Source organism: Balaenoptera acutorostrata, chromosome 1, assembly GCF_949987535.1.
Source record: "Balaenoptera acutorostrata chromosome 1, mBalAcu1.1, whole genome shotgun sequence".
In the NCBI taxonomy this organism is placed as follows: Eukaryota; Metazoa; Chordata; class Mammalia; order Artiodactyla; family Balaenopteridae; genus Balaenoptera; species Balaenoptera acutorostrata.
Genome location: NC_080064.1, coordinates 60,795,035 through 60,812,100, shown reverse-complemented (window position 1 = coordinate 60,812,100; position 17,066 = coordinate 60,795,035). Strand labels below are relative to the sequence as shown.

The following is a 17,066-nucleotide window of genomic DNA, read 5'->3' as shown; positions in this document are numbered from 1 at the left end:
CCTGTTTTCTTTATAGCAATTGCTTGTCTTATTCACTTATTTGTTTATGTGTTTGTCATCTGTCTCCCTTAATTAGAGTTGAAAGTCTTTGAAGAAAAGAGAATCTGTCTTTATTGTTCATTGTCATATTTTCATATCCTCTAGCACATAGAATAGTGTCTGACACATGTTAGGTACATACTCAATTGAAGTTTAAACTGACTTGTTCATTATATGAAGTGAGAATTTATTGGTAAGTGCACAGAGGCACAAACCTGCAAGTCATATTTAGGGGATTAAGTGGGGAGTAATTGGAGGGAACTTGGGGGTCAGGCTGGGAAGGGTCTTGAATGCCATGTTTAGTGGTTTGGACATTATTGTAAAGGAATGGGAAGCCAAAGATTCTAAATTTTAAATTCTCTCTTAAATAAAACCTTGAGTTATGAGATCTTCCTTTTATAAAACTAAAGTATGTTAAGTATATTTTAAAATGTATTTCTACTTAGTTGGATGTAATATTTAAAGAGATGCCCTTTAAGATTCTATTTAGTATAAGAAATGTTTTTACTTTTGCTTTTAAAATTTCATGAGACATTTAATCAAAATAAAGCTTTTGCCTCTAGAAATCTGTTTAATTTAGAAATGTTTTATGATAATCAGAAGAGTCAATAGCTTTAATGTAACTTAAACACACAATTTATTTATCTAAGTTGCTATTGAACATTTCTTAATGGAGATGTGTTATTCTTACTTTTTAACCACTTCATGTAGCATATTTTCTACCCCATCTTTATAGAACAAACATAAATCTGAACAGCTAATGGTTGATGAGTCACAGCGCTTTAATGTGATTAATTTTATTTCTAATCTTACTTATAAAATTATACAGCATTTACTTTATAACTAGAAAAGATTGTTATTATGTACTAAATGTTAACAGAAGTACTTTTAATGTACTGAATTAAGTTTAACTATAAAGAGAAAATGAATAGAAATACAGTGTAGTTAGGTAAAGGTTTGGGATCATTTTGAATATAGATAATGTAAAACTAAACATAATGGAATAGGAAGTTTGGCAAGGAAGAATTCACAGTTTTTTAAAGCCATAAAAGGGCAAACTAAAATCTCATATTACTAAAAGGAAATGCAAAATATACATCCAAGGAAATGAATGTCATGAAGTTAATATCTTATGTGAATGTTTATTTTTAATATTGCTCAGGTATTGATCTTAAATGTCACAGAAACTGTGGAAAACTATAGCAACCTAGAAATATTTCACTTTTGTCTGTCTGTTCAGCAGGAAATCAAGCTTTTTTAGGATGTGTTTTGCATATTGAAAGACCTGAATTAACCCCGCCTTGAGTAGAGAGAAAAGCGGAGGCACGAAGAAAGCAGAAAATCTATGGAGAGTTAGATATATTTCACTTGTTTTCATGTGTCCTATTGAGCCAATTATCAGTAATAGTTTGTTGTTTACTCATCAAGAGTTTTTAAAAGTGAAAATCAAAACAGGTGGCAGGGAAAGCTTTTCAATTGCTGGAATAAAACATATCTCCTAATGATTAGTTTTTTCATGCACTTTCTAAAATACCAGAGAAGGACCCTAGTGAAAATCAATTCACCATTTCCTCTTGAGTGTCCACTGTTGCTGAAACTGTTCCATCCCAAAATTAGTAATTGGAAAGAAAAAAGCATGCTGCTCAGCAGTTGCTTCCTTGAGAGTTGGACTGTGGGGTTGGAGCTTCAAATAACATAGTCAAGATGACAAAAAAATCTCTCAGAAAATGAAGCTTATTAGATTCCTGAGTCAAACTATAATCAGATCAAAATTCCTGTGAAACTCTGCCTTGAAAAAACTCTAGCAGAGTTTCTAAGCTACCACTCTGAATGCAGAATCCATGGCTAATTTCACAGCAAAGGTGATGGGAAAATTAAGGGATGATTTGGAGTTTTTCAGAGAGAAAAAGGGAAGGTTCTAAGAAAGATGCTTGGAGATACAAAGGTGCATTGTATACTGTATATAGCAGAGAGACCCTGTGGGATGGTGAATGCTGAAAGATAATGACACTGGAAATGTTGGCTCTAAGCTGTGAAGCGTCTTGACATGTTTGTCTTCTGCAAGCTGTGGGCAGTCATTGTGAGTTTTTACATTGGCATGTGTCATGGTGCATTTTAGTACGAAAGCTCTGACAAGAATAAGGAGATGGATTCCGATGAAGGAGATAGGAAGAATGAGGAGTTACTGCAGGCTAAGACAGGTAATACTAAAGACCTCAAGTAGGGCAATGACAGAAGGTAGAGAAGAATGTTTAGATGTGGCATAAGTTGATGGACAGTGGATTTGGGGGTAGTAGGAGAGGAAAATAGAATTGAGATTTCTAATTTCTGTAATTAGGTGGATGGTACTGTCACTAGGCAGTATATAATAAGATGCCTGGGATTTCTGTTTGGTTTGGTTTGGTTTGATTTGGTTTTTCTTGGAGTGGTGAGTGGAGAAGAGAGGTGAAGGTGATTTCAGTTTTGATATGTGATGAATATTCCATTTGAGATCTGGCTATTGGAATATGGAATTTGAAATCAAGTAAATATGTGCAATTCACCATATCTGAGACCACAGGAGTAGTCTGTTAGCTAGGTCCTTTGTGTCTTTGTATATTTTTCCAAGACTCTGGGACCAAGATCAACACTAATGTAAAGTTCAGAATATATTATATCTTTAGTAAAGATATTACATTTGTTCATAAAGGGGAGAGCAATCATCCACATTAAATTGTTTGAATTTGCAAATCTGCAAATGTTGAATATGTTCCTCTCGGTTCTTGTTGAGAGTTTTTATTTTTTATCATGTCTTTTACTATTTGAGTTCAATTCACCCAAAGAAACTACAAACTTTAAAAAGAAAAAAAAATAGTCTTTAAGAATTGATTAGTAGCTTCATTTGCAAATATTTTCTCCCATTCTGAGGGTTGTCTTTTTGTCTTGTTTATGCTAATCTTTCCTTGAATGCTCTTAAGTTGTCTAAGTACCATAGAACACACTTTTGTTTAAATGCTTTTCTGGTTCTAAATAATCATGACTCATTTTCATCAACTATTATGCAAAATATATTTCACAGTTTAAAGAAGGCAATGACCACCCAATATTCTTTTAAAATAAAGACACTGAAGTTCAAAGAAGTTAAATAATTCATAAACAAGAAGCAAGGACCTGAATACAAGTCCAGGTTTGTCTGACTGCAAAGTATATCCTCATTCAAGTACATTCTGGCTCTTCTTAGGTGAAATAGAACTAAGTATAGGCTAATTGTTCCATGAGAGACTAAGCCTTGAGATCTTATGAAACTGAAGTCATAGCACTTTCAACCTCGCTATTATACCAGGCCGTTTTCATCTTTTGGTAAATTTACTCATCAGGGATCAGAGTGGCTATTGATTGAAGTACTCTGAAAAGAGTGATTTGATTCCATGGTTTTATGTGGTTTTTGTTTTTGTGGCCTCCCCCTAACTCCTCACTGGACTCGACACAACCTTAGCTAACCATAATACTCTCGATCTTAATTTTATGTTGAAAACACAAGGCTAAAAAGAAAAAAATACAAGGCTAAAAAGAAATTAGCTCACATGTTAGGGAGCTCACACTCTTTTCTTTTGTGAATCTTTGGAAAGCATATGTTTGATATTTTAGAAGGGAATCTAATAATTATATTGTTAGAATGCATTATAATTTGTTGATTGCTTTTAAATATAACATGTCATAATTATCACTTATTTCATTTGAATTTAAAATATAAGACCCTATGAGAAGAAGTAAAAAAAAATCCTAGTTCTAAGTGCAATTCTCTAAAGCCAGAGGGCACTAATACGGTTACCCTTGATTAGCTAGCTTGTCACATTATCACCTTCGATAAAGAAAACCCAGAATGGGAGGGTACCATGGGTGTAACAAAACACCATACTTTGTAAATTGATATTCATTCGTAAAAGCATAAGGTAATACCATTATAAAAACACATTGTATCCAATTATGTATTACAGTCACAAAAACAGTTAACAGAAACATCAAAAAGCTATTCTGTAAGCTGTGCCTGACAAAGGAATTTTTTGTTACAATAGCACTAAGGAAACTATTGATGTATTTCATTGTAGTAACCAGTACAGTAATGCCAAATGAGATAAATTCATTAATAGGACACTGAAATGAGAATAGAAAATGACTTAGTCACACTTGTCCAGTTCAGAATACATATTATTTTATGAATTTTTCTTCATTATGCTGACAATGATAACTGGTAGGAAAATAGATAATAAAGGAAGAGAGGTTTTAAAAAAGAAAACATGACAAATACATTATATTTTTGTAAGTCTGCCTAAAGAGTAATCTTATTTAAAAAAATATAAATGAACTTATATGAAAACTAAAAACATGTTATTTGCAAGTAAACAGAAATTTGAGTGGAAATTATGACTATGGAGTATTTATTGCCATTCAGGTTAGGAAAAAAATCCACAGTATATATATTATTCACATATAAAAAACCTCTATCACTGAAATTCTCATTTTTATAAATAGTTAAGCATTTTAGTACATAAATACATACTCTCCCCTGGCCCTCTATATCTACAAGCATTTCGGATATAGAGCTGGTAATTTTCTCAGTGTTAATAGCGTTTTTTTTTTTTTTTTAAATTTATTATTTATTTATTTATTTATTTTTGGCTGTGCTGGGTCTTCGGTTCGTGCGAGGGCTTTCTCTAGTTGCGGCAAGTGGGGGCCACTCTTCATTGCGGTGCGGGGACCGCTCTTCATCGCGGTGCGTGGGCCTTTCACTATCGCGGCCCCTCCCGTTGCGGGGCACAGGCTCCAGACGCGCAGGCTCAGTAATTGTGGTTCACGGGCCCAGCTGCCCCGTGGCATGTGGGATCTTCCCAGACCAGGGCTCGAACCCGTGTCTCCTGCATTAGCAGGCAGATTCTCAACCACTGCGCCACCAGGGAAGCCCAATAGCGTTTTTTTTTTTTTAATTTTTAAAGAATTTTTGTATGAAAATAGTTTTTAAAATAAGTTTTTATGTTGAAACAATGCAAAAAATTATAAAAAGCTTCAAAGTACTATACAAATAACTTTTCTGAACTACTCGATGGTAAATTGCAAACCTGGTGCCCCATCATTCCCCAGTACTTTAGTCTGTATTTCCTACAAACAAGAACATTCTCCTACCAAACCAAAGTAACCATCCAAATTAGGAAATTAACATTGATACCTTGCTACCACCTAATCATCAGACCCTACCCAAGTTTTGCAAGTTTTGCCAGGTGTCCCAATAATTTTTTTTTTAATAGCATAAGAACCAATTCAGAAACACTGCTTTTAGTTATAATGCCTCTTTAGTCTTCTTCAGTCTGAAACATTCCCTCTGTCTTTTCTTAACTTTCATGATTTAGTGTCTCTCATTAACAGTGCTTTAATGTACTTCTGGTTTCAATTTATATTTATAATTCAAGGGGATCTTTTTCTTAGAGTATTTCCAGATAAGGTACTATGCTTCTGCGCCTTCTGTGAATATATGTGTGTGGGGTGTGTGTCTTTAGACATTCACAGGGGGAATACTGTAGAGTTTCTGAACCTTTGTCTTTGGGTGGGGGGAACACAATAAAAGCAATGATGCTCAAGGAATAAAATCATGTAAATAATAGATACATCATTTACTAGTTTTCAAGCTTACATAGCCTAGTAGTTTCAAAGTATCATTCATGCTTATACTTGGGAAAGTTTTCCTTTCAATTATTCCTTAATGATTTTTTTCTATGGAGAGTCCAAAAATTGTCATAGATGATAGTGAAATAGAACTCTATTAATAACCCCAAAGAAAATTTGCTCAATAAAATGTTATCTTTTGAGTGAATATACTAGAAACAGTTATATGATTAAAATAATCCACTCAACAAATTTGGTTCTTTAAAATTGAGAGGGCCCTCTTTTTGGTGCTCTGTCATAGTATACTAGGTATTTATTTTACATAAAAATCCAAATCTACTTCTAGGTGAAAATAAAAATGTGAAAACTCACAATGGGCTATGAATATATTGGAAATAGAGACAATTCAGATTTTACAATTAATATGTTTATGGATTCCATAGCTTTTTTCAGCTTCACAAAGAGTCTAGGATCTAAAAGAAGTTGTCGCTACTTCAGACTTATCATTTCTCTAATTGAATCCCTTCTTCTAACAACTCTTAGAGTTCCTTATCCACCAAGTTCATCCATTTTTCCCTTTTTGGATTTGTTCACCAGGGTTTACTTACTTATTGATATTTCCCCAGAAATTCCACTGCAACATGTTTGAAATATTCCTCTCTTAGTCATTCTATTATGACAGCTGATCGAGGAATCACATTTCATGCCTTGTGTTCCCAGGTGGCACGCAATTATAAACATTAATATTAGCTTAACCTGTGTTTCCTTTCTTCATATTATTTCATGTTTTTATAATTATCACAGACAAATTTACACAACATCATATTTTGGCTCAATTTGAAACAAACTCACAGTCATAATGTTATCAATGGACAGGCCATATTTTAACTTTAAGGTTTTAGAAAAATTCTCATAAAAATGGAAAATTTTTATTTAAAGATAAAACCCGCTCTTAGATAGCCTCAACCACCAGAGGGCAGACAACAGAAGCAAGAAAAACTACAATCCTGCAGCCTGTGGACCAAAAACCACAGTTACAGAAAGACAGAGAAGATGAAAAGGCAGAGGGCTATGTACCAGATGAAGGAACAAGAAAAAACCCCAGAAAAACAACTAAATGAAGTGGAGATAGGCAACCTTCCAGAAAAAGAATTCAGAATAATGATAGTGAAGATGATCCAGGACCTCGGAATAAGAATGGAGGCAAAGATTGAGAAGATGCAAGAAATGATTAACAAAGACCTAGAAGAATTAAAGAACAAACAAACAGAGATGACCAATACAATAACTGAAATGAAAACTACACTAGAAGGAATCAATAGCAGAATAACTGAGGCAGAAGAACGGATAAGTGACCTGGAAGACAGAATGGTGGAATTCACTGCTGCGGAACAGACTAAAGAAAAAAGAATAAAAAGAAATGAAGACAGCCTAAGAGACCTCTGGGACAACATTAAACGCAACAACATTCGCATTATAGGGGTCCCAGAAGGAGAAGAGAGAGAGAAAGGACCAGAGAAAATATTTGAAGAGATTATAATCGAAAACTTCCCTAACATGGGAAAGGAAATAGCCACCCAAGTCCAGGAAGCGCAGAGAGTCCCATACAGAATAAACCCAAGGAGAAACACGCCGAGACACATAGTAATCAAAGTGGCAAAAATTAAAGACAAAGAAAAATTATTGAAAGCAGCAAGGGAAAAATGACAAATAACATACAAGGGAACCCCCATAAGGTTAACAGCTGATTTCTCAGCAGAAACTCTGCAAGCCAGAAGGGAGTGGCATGAAATACTTAAAGTGATGAAAGGGAAGAACCTACAACCAAGATTACTCTACCCAGCAAGGATCTCATTTAGATTTGATGGAGAAATCAAAAGCTTTACAGACAAGCAAAAGCTAAGAGAATTCAGCACCACCAAACCAGCTCTACAACAAATGCTAAAGGAACTTCTCTAAGTGGGAAACACAAGAGAAGAAAAGGACCTACAAAAACAAACCCAAAACAATTAAGAAAATGGTCATAGGAACATACATATCGATAATTACCTTAAACGTGAATGGATTAAATGCCCCAACCAAAAGACATAGACTGGCTGAATGGATACAAAAACAAGACCCATATATATGCTGTCTACAAGAGACCCACTTCAGACCTAGGGACACATACAGACTGAAAGTGAGGGGATGGAAAAAGATATTCCATGCAAATGGAAATCAAAAGAAAGCTGGAGTAGCTATACTCATATCAGATAAAATAGACTTTAAAATAAAGAATGTTACAAGAGACAAGGAAGGACACTACATAATGATCCAGGGATCAATCCAAGAAGAAGATATAACAATTATAAATATATATGCACCCAACATAGGAGCACCTCAATACATAAGGCAACTGCTAACAGCTATAAAAGAGGAAATCGACAGTAACACAATAATAGTGGGGGACTTTAACACCTCACTTACACCAATGGACAGATCATCCAAAATGAAAATAAATAAGGAAACCGAAGCTTTAAATGACACAATAGACCAGATAGATTTAATTGATATTTATAGGACATTCCATCCAAGAACGGCAGATTACACGTTCTTCTCAAGTGCACACGGAACATTCTCCAGGATAGATCACATCTTGGGTCACAAATCAAGCCTCAGTAAATTTAAGAAAATTGAAATCATATCAAGCATCTTTTCTGACCACAACGCTATGAGATTAGAAATGAATTACAGGGAAAAAAACGTAAAAAAGACAAACACATGGAGGCTAAACAATACGTTACTAAATAACCAAGAGATCACTGAAGGAATCAAACAGGAAATAAAAAAATACCTAGAGACAAATGACAATGAAAACACGACGACCCAAAACCTATGGGATGCAGCAAAAGCGGTTCTAAGAGGGAAGTTTATAGCTATACAAGCCTACCTAAAGAAACAAGAAAAATCTCAAGTAAACAATCTAACTTTACACCTAAAGAAACTAGAGAAAGAAGAACAAACAAAACCCAAAGTTAGCAGAAGGAAAGAAATCATAAAGATCAGAGCAGAAATAAATGAAATAGAAACAAAGAAAACAATAGCAAAGATCAATAAAACTAAAAGTTGGTTCTTTGAGAAGATAAACAAAATTGATAAGCCATTAACCAGACTCATCAAGAAAAAGAGGGAGAGGACTCAAATCAATAAAATCAGAAATGAAAAAGGAGAAGTTACAACAGACACCGCAGAAATACAAAACATCCTAAGAGACTACTACAAGCAACTTTATGCCAATAAAATGGACAACCTGGAAGAAATGGACAAATTCTTAGAAAGGTATAACCTTCCAAGACTGAATCAGGAAGAAACAGAAAATATCAACAGACCAATCACAAGTAATGAAATTGAAACTGTGATTAAAAATCTTCCAACAAACAAAAGTCCAGGACCAGATGGCTTCACAGGTGAATTCTATCAAACATTTAGAGAAGAGCTAACACCCATCCTTCTCAAACTCTTCCAAAAAATTGCAGAGGAAGGAACTCTCCCAAACTCATTCTATGAGGCCACAATCACCCTGATACCGAAACCAGACAAAGACACTACAAAAAAAGAAAATTACAGACCAATATCACTGATGAATATAGATGCAAAAATCCTCAACAAAATACTAGCAAACAGAATCCAACAACACATTAAAAGGATCATACACCACGATCAAGTGGGATTTATCCCAAGGATGCAAGGATTCTTCAATATACGCAAATCAATCAATGTGATACACCATATTAACAAATTGAAGAATAAAAACCATATGATCATCTCAATAGATGCAGAAAAAGCTTTTGACAAAATTCAACACCCATTTATGATAAAAAACTCTCCAGAAAGTGGGCATAGAGGGAACCTAGCTCAACATAATAAAGGCCATATATGACAAACCCACAGCAAACATCATTCTCAATGGTGAAAAACTGAAAGCATTTCCTTTAAGATCAGGAACGAGACAAGGATGTCCACTCTCACCACTATTATTCAACATAGTTCTGGAAGTCCTAGCCACGGCAATCAGAGAAGAAAAAGAAATAAAAGGAATACAAATTGGAAAAGAAGAAGTAAAACTGTCACTGTTTGCGGATGACATGATACTATACATAGAGAATCCTAAAACTGCCACCAGAAAACTGCTAGAGCTAATTAATGAATATGGTAAAGTTGCAGGTTACAAAATTAATGCACAGAAATCTCTTGCATTCCTATACACTAATGATGAAAAATCTGAAAGAGAAATTATGGAAACACTCCCATTTACCATTGCAACAAAAAGAATAAAATACCTAGGAATAAACCTACCTAGGGAGACAAAAGACCTGTATGCAGAAAACTATAAGACACTGATGAAAGAAATTAAAGATGATACCAACAGATGGAGAGATATACCATGTTCTTGGATTGGAAGAATCAACATTGTGAAAATGAGTATACTACCCAAAGCAATCTACAGATTCAATGCAATCCCTATCAAATTACCAATGGCATTTTTTACGGAGCTAGAACAAATCATCTTAAAATTTGTATGGAGACACAAAAGACCCCGAATAGCCAAAGCAGTCTTGAGGCAAAAAAACGGAGCTGGAGGAATCAGACTCCCTGACTTCAGACTATACTACAAAGCTACAGTAATCAAGACAATATGGTACTGGCACAAAAACAGAAACATAGATCAATGGAACAAGATAGAAAGCCCAGAGATTAACCCACGCACCTATGGTCAACTAATCTATGACAAAGGAGGCAAAGATATACAATGGAGAAAAGACAGTCTCTTCAATAAGTGGTGCTGGGAAAACTGGACAGCCACATGTAAAAGAATGAAATTAGAACACTCCCTAACACCATACACAAAAATAAACTCAAAATGGATTAGAGACCTAAATATAAGACCGGACACTATAAAACTCTTAGAGGAAAACATAGGAAGAACACTCTTTGACATAAATCACAGCAAGATCTTTTTCGATCCACCTCCTAGAGTAATGGAAATAAAAACAAAAATAAACAAGTGGGACCTAATGAAACTTCAAAGCTTTTGCACAGCAAAGGAAACCATAAACAAGACGAAAAGACAACCCTCAGAATGGGAGAAAATATTTGCAAATGAATCAACGGACAAAGGATTAATCTCCAAAATATATAAACAGCTCATTCAGCTCAATATCAAAGAAACAAACACCCCAATCCAAAAATGGGCAGAAGACCTAAATAGACATTTCTCCAAAGAAGACATACAGATGGCCACGAAGCACATGAAAAGATGCTCAACATCACTAATTATTAGAGAAATGCAAATCAAAACTACAATGAGGTATCACCTCACTCCTGTTAGAATGGGCATCATCAGAAAATCTACAAACAACAAATGCTGGAGAGGGTGTGGAGAAAAGGGAACCCTCTTGCACTGTTGGTGGGAATGTAAATTGATACAGCCACTATGGAGAACAATATGGAGGTTCCTTAAAAAACTAAAAATAGAATTACCATATGACCCAGCAATCCCACTACTGGGCATATACCCAGAGAAAACCGTAATTCAAAAAGACACGTGCACCCGAATGTTCATTGCAGCACTATTTACAATAGCCAGGTCATGGAAGCAACCTAAATGCCCATCAACAGACGAATGGATAAAGAAGTTGTGGTACATATATACGATGGAATATTATTCAGCCATAAAAAGGAACGAAATTGAGTCATTTGTTGAGAAGTGGATGGATCTAGAGGCTGTCATACAGAGTGAAGTAAGTCAGAAAGAGAAAAACAAATATCGTATGTTAATGCATGTATGTGGAACGTAGAAAAATGGTACAGATGAGCCAGTTTGCAGGGCAGAAGTTGAGACACAGATGTAGAGAATGGACATATGGACACCAAGGGGGGAAAACTGCGATGAGGTGGGGATGGTGATGTGCTGAATTGGGCGATTGGGATTGACATGTATACACTGATGTGTATAAAACTGATGCCTAATAAGAACCTGCAGTATAAAAAAACAAACAAAACAACTAATACTAAACTTTCATTGGGTTATTTGTATGGAAATATGTTAATATAAATGTTTCAGACATTACATGAAATTTCTAAAAATCTTATATTTGTATTTGTATGGAAATATGTATGGAAATATGTTAATATAAATGTTTCAGACATTACATGAAATTTCTAAAAATCTTGTATTTGTATGGAAATATGTATGGAAATATGTTAATATAAATGTTTCAGACATTACAGGAAACGTCTAAAAATCTTATATGTTCTGGTATAATGTTATAAGTAATAATCCTAGTTATTACTTTAAAATGTATATCTCAGAAATAACTAATTTTCTTGTCAACTGCATTATTATGAACTTTCATCAAATCTTTAACCATGGTCATTTTTAAGTCTTTTGTCATTTACAGACAGTTCTGGGTGTACTCTGATGATTTTGCAAATATGTTCCTATAAAAGAGTTTCATCTTCAAGAAATTCATGGAAAAGACTCTGACAAGTACAGGTTTCTGGTAACTGACTGTACTGCTGAACTGAATGAATAAGCATTTTCAGAACTCTAATGAAAAACTGATGAACTCATAAAACTGCTAACAAAAGATCAAGATGAAAAAAAAGAAATTAATTACATGGGACTGAGTGAACTGATGAGGATGAGTATAATTTTTGTGACTTTCTGTCTGAATTTAAAAAAAAAAAATCCCACAAGGACTCAGAGGAAAAGAATATACAAATCAATTTTCACTGCAAAGTAAAGGAGCTGTTACAGTGGAGGATTAAAAAAAAAAAAATAAAAAATAAAAAAAAAATAAAACCCACCATTATTACTAACCATTTGTACGCTGTTACGTTACTTCCATGGAAATGGTTCCTCAATTTCATTTTAAAATATTTTCTTATCCCTTTATTTTTATCTTGACATATGTTTCTTAACTAAATGTATCACTTTTTAATGACAAAGTCAAAGAAATAAGTCATAATACTTTTGGATTTTCTTTAGTTGTTATAAATATTAATTGCCTTAATTTGAAATTATTTTCTTCCCTTGTCATGACTTGGTTATTATATGTAACTTGAAACCACCAGAAGAAGAGAGTGTGTGTGTGTGTGTGTGTGTAGGTTTAAAATTCAAGGCTCAGCTATCAGCCATTGAGAATCCACTAACCATTTATTCTTTTTTGCCTTCATGATGCTCACCAAAGACTCATCTTATTTTAATATTTTGTATCCTATATAATTTTCTATGGGAAAAAATAATCAAGTGACACAAAATGTCCAGGTCACATGACAGATATTTCTCATTGTAAATCAATATATCAGCATTCTTGTTTACTTATTGAATACTCCCCTATATGCTGGGCACTGCTTTAGGCACGGGAGATTCAGCAGTGACAAAACAGAAAAAATTCCTTTTCTGAACAGAACTTATGTTCTCCTGAGGAGATCATCTCCAAGCAAACAAAAAGTCAATACAATTTAGAGAACCATAAGTGTGAAAAATCAAACAGAAGAGTGAAATGGTATAAAGGTTAAGGGGGAGCAACCTTATACGATGTGATCGGGGAAAGCCTCCAAGGAGGCACCATTTGAAGAAAGATAGGAATCCTAAGGAAGCTCTAGCCTGAAAAGATTTGAGGTAAGAGAATTCCAGAGAGAAACAGTGCAAAAGCTCCAAAATGGGAGCAAATTCATTTTTGGACTACCCTGCAAAATTAATTAAGAGGGTAATTCTGCTATGAGGACAAATTTTATCATAGAAGTTAAAGGTTTTTTTCTTTTTGGTTATCTAGTTTTTTCCAGATATTCAATGTCCTCAATTATTACACACAATCAAGAATGACTGTGTCAATGAGTTTTAAGCAAATGTGTACCTTAGGAAAGGAACAGTGTGAAAAAATTGATAATACTAAATTCTATTTAATAACAGAAAGAATTTGTCCTAGAATCTGCACATATCAAAATGTCTCTATCAGTTTACTTTAAAAAGAGACATTTTAGTGTATGTTATATCATAATTCTTCACATTTTTACATTTTTCATAGCTTGCCAGGCATTTAGACTTTAAGACAGAAGATGAAAAGAAGAGAAAATCACTGAGGACCCGCTAAAGATTTGACATCTTGTTTGTGTCCATGAGGAAATCATGAGCTATCTCTTCTTGGAGTAATTATTAAAAAGTTAAAATTGTTTTTCCTAAAACTATATTTCTTCCTTTATTTTCATTAGAAGTGTAAAAATAAAGGATAATAGAAAGCTCTCATATATCTCTCTATTACAGGTCTAGATTGGGGATCAGAAGGTACTACGTATAATATATAGTAAAAACAGAGTTTATCTTTGTTCACGACAGAACTTTCTGCAATTCTCATTTTTATAGACATCAAAACTAGGATAAATTTCACCATATATTATGCATGGCCTTGGTTCTTTTGATTTCTGTCTATAAGGTAAAAAATAAGCATACTAGATTGAAAATAATTTTGCAGATTTTTTAAATGTAAAAACTGTAACAGCTATACAAATTGTACAAATATAACAGTCTACCAAGGAGACCCCGTGTCATTTCCACACATCTTTACAAGTTTTTTTAAAAGTGCCAAACAAAGTTAAATGCATATTATTCTACTTATTTGAATTCTGTTTGATACTGGGCCACTGTCTCACAGCCTACAGAATACCCATGCACCAATTATGAGCATTGTTACTCATTACTCTGAACTGTTCACACATCTATCTCATATAAAGTCCATATTACCCATGTATGGTCAGGCTTTATATTTAAAATTTATATTTTAAAAATACATATTTAAAAACCTGACAACCTGTGTCAGATTTATTTTTTATTTCATATCAAAACTGTTATTTAAGAGCAGAGGGGAAAGGATTCTCCTCCACACCATCAATATTTTCTCTTTGACCCAAATGTTCATGTTTAGATGAAGGAGACAATTGCTCTTTCACCGTAGTTTAGTGTGTAATTAGCCTTGTTTCCACTCTACTTTAAAAGTAGACATTTAAAACATGGGGGATGGGGCTTCCCTGGTGGCGCAGTGGTTGAGAATCTGCCTGCCAATGCAGGGGACACGGGTTCGCGCCCTGGTCTGGGAAGATCCCACATGCCGCGGAGCAACTGGGCCCGTGAGCCACAACTACTGAGCCTGCGCGTCTGGAGCCTGTGCTCCGCAACAGGAGAGGCCGCGATAGTGAGAGGCCCGCGCACCGCGATGAAGTGTGGCCCCCGCTCACCGCAACTAGAGAAAGCCCTCGCACAGAAACGAAGACCCAACACAGCCAAAAATAAATAAATAAAACATGGCGGATGGAAATGCATTTGCAGTAGATTAATGCTGAACAAGTAACACTTTAAACCATATTCGCATTTCTGTTTGTGCCCCCAACGTGGAAGAGGTGCCTTCCAAGACTATGCATAGTGCTTTGGCTTAGAGAAAGACCACTCAAAAGTGCAGGGTATCCAGATATGGTGACATTCCTCCTTTTCATGTTCTCTCCTTGTCTTCCACTTATGGAGGAATGAATAGATGTTTTATCTCTATGTATATATTTAAATTAAATCCGTAAAATTATTGAAAGCTTTATATTGCCCTGACAGAATTTTCAAACATATCTATGTAACAAAATGTACTTGAGAGTATTGTATTGATATACTGGCTGAAAAAAATCAATGAAATTCAGTGTAGTTTGCTTAGAGAAGGAATATAAAAAGAAAAAAAATAAAATTAAGTTTTGGTTCAGCAAACGAAAGGTCTCTAAATCCTGCTGATATGTTTCAAAAATTAATCACTGTACTCAATATTTTTCAGCAATACTGCAGGAGGGTTAAAATAGCAACATAGTACTTTCAATATTTTAACTGTAACATATACAAGTCATAATTATTTATTTGAGTAAAAAAATCCCCACTTTAAATAATTTTTGACTCTCAAAGATTTTTTTTTCTGTACAGCACAAAATTTTATCATTAGACATAAATAAGGCAAAGCAGGATGAAACAATTTTATTAAACTAAACATTGAATAAAATGTTGGAGATTAGTTTTTACATAAAAATATTCTGTATTTTTACGTAAACCAGATTTTAAACAGACTATTAAAAAGGTACAGTTTGAAAGAATGTATAAATATAAAATTTCTGCCAAATCATTTTAGGATCTCTAGAAACATTTTAATCATTTTTATGAAATATTTTTGTATATTTTTGATTTAAAAACTGAAAATTATCTCAAACCATAAATTAACTTGAAATGTTAAGCATTCTATTAGGTTGAACCTTTTGAAACTGTTGATTGTTTGGGGGCTATAAAAATTCAGTTTCTTAAGTTTCAATGCAGTAACTTCCTGGTGTGTATGTTAAGCTATGAGAAGAATCTTAAATGGACTCTTCCCACCTTTACTTGTAATTACACAGTTTTATAAAGCAGATACATTCTTAATATGAATCTCTTATAATACACTGTACTTTTTAGCCTCTAGAAAAAAATTGTAGAAAAATTAACTCAATCATAATGACAAAGCAAAGCCAAAATAAAAATAGCTGTCTTTTTCCAACTAGTGAAAAATCACAATTCAAATTTAGAAAATACTCAGCCACTTACTTTGGTAGAGTTTTCAAGTGATTTTCTCTTAACTCCAATATCCGCAATTTGGCAAGTCTGTAGAAATAAATTTAAAAATTGCTTCTTAATATTTCTCTATAAAACAATATTCTTATGGTAAAGTAAACTGTTACTTTATTATCCAAACAACTATGTCCAAACATTACAAACCATGGTTACAGATTTTTAAGAATTATGCAAATTGGTTATGAGTAAGGTTGCATCAACATTGGAGAATAACAAATATCCCTTTCCTAAAAATAAAGTTCTTTCAAAGATATCATTGAGACCAAGTCATCTAAATCTCCTATGTTTTATAAAATTATATTGACTGTTGTTTGATTGTATGCATTCAACAGATTATTGAATATCTACTAAATACTAGATGCTGCATTCACTGAAACATGGTGATACTTCCCCTCAAGAGACAGTAAATGAATTTGTAATGCAAATAATATAGCATAGTGGTTAAAACCTTGAGCTTTGTGGTCAGACAGATCTGGGTAAAATTCAGACTCTTTCATATCCTATCTGTTTTTTGCCATGTGACACTGGGCAAATTAATTAACTCCTCATAACTCCAGTTTCCTCATCTATAATGAGTATGTGACAATAGCACAAAATTTATAGGGTTTTGAATATTAAATGATGTCACACTTGTAAAGCATAATGCCTGGCACACCATAAGTTTTAGTATGTGTTAGGTTATTACTATTATCTTTAACTGAAAAATGGGGAAAGTGCTATA

The 17,066-nt window shown here is 33.9% G+C and overlaps 1 protein-coding gene across 2 annotated transcripts in view; it reads right to left on the bottom strand.

The window, feature by feature from the left end:
- LRRC7 (leucine rich repeat containing 7) overlaps positions 1-17,066 on the bottom strand; it is a 508,378-nt gene that overhangs the window by 234,228 nt on the left and 257,084 nt on the right. For both annotated transcript variants that reach the window (XM_057529777.1, XM_057529769.1), the window contains exon 7: positions 16,319-16,375. In XM_057529777.1, the coding sequence (XP_057385760.1) occupies positions 16,319-16,375 (57 nt within the window). The remainder of the gene's footprint in view (positions 1-16,318; positions 16,376-17,066) is intronic.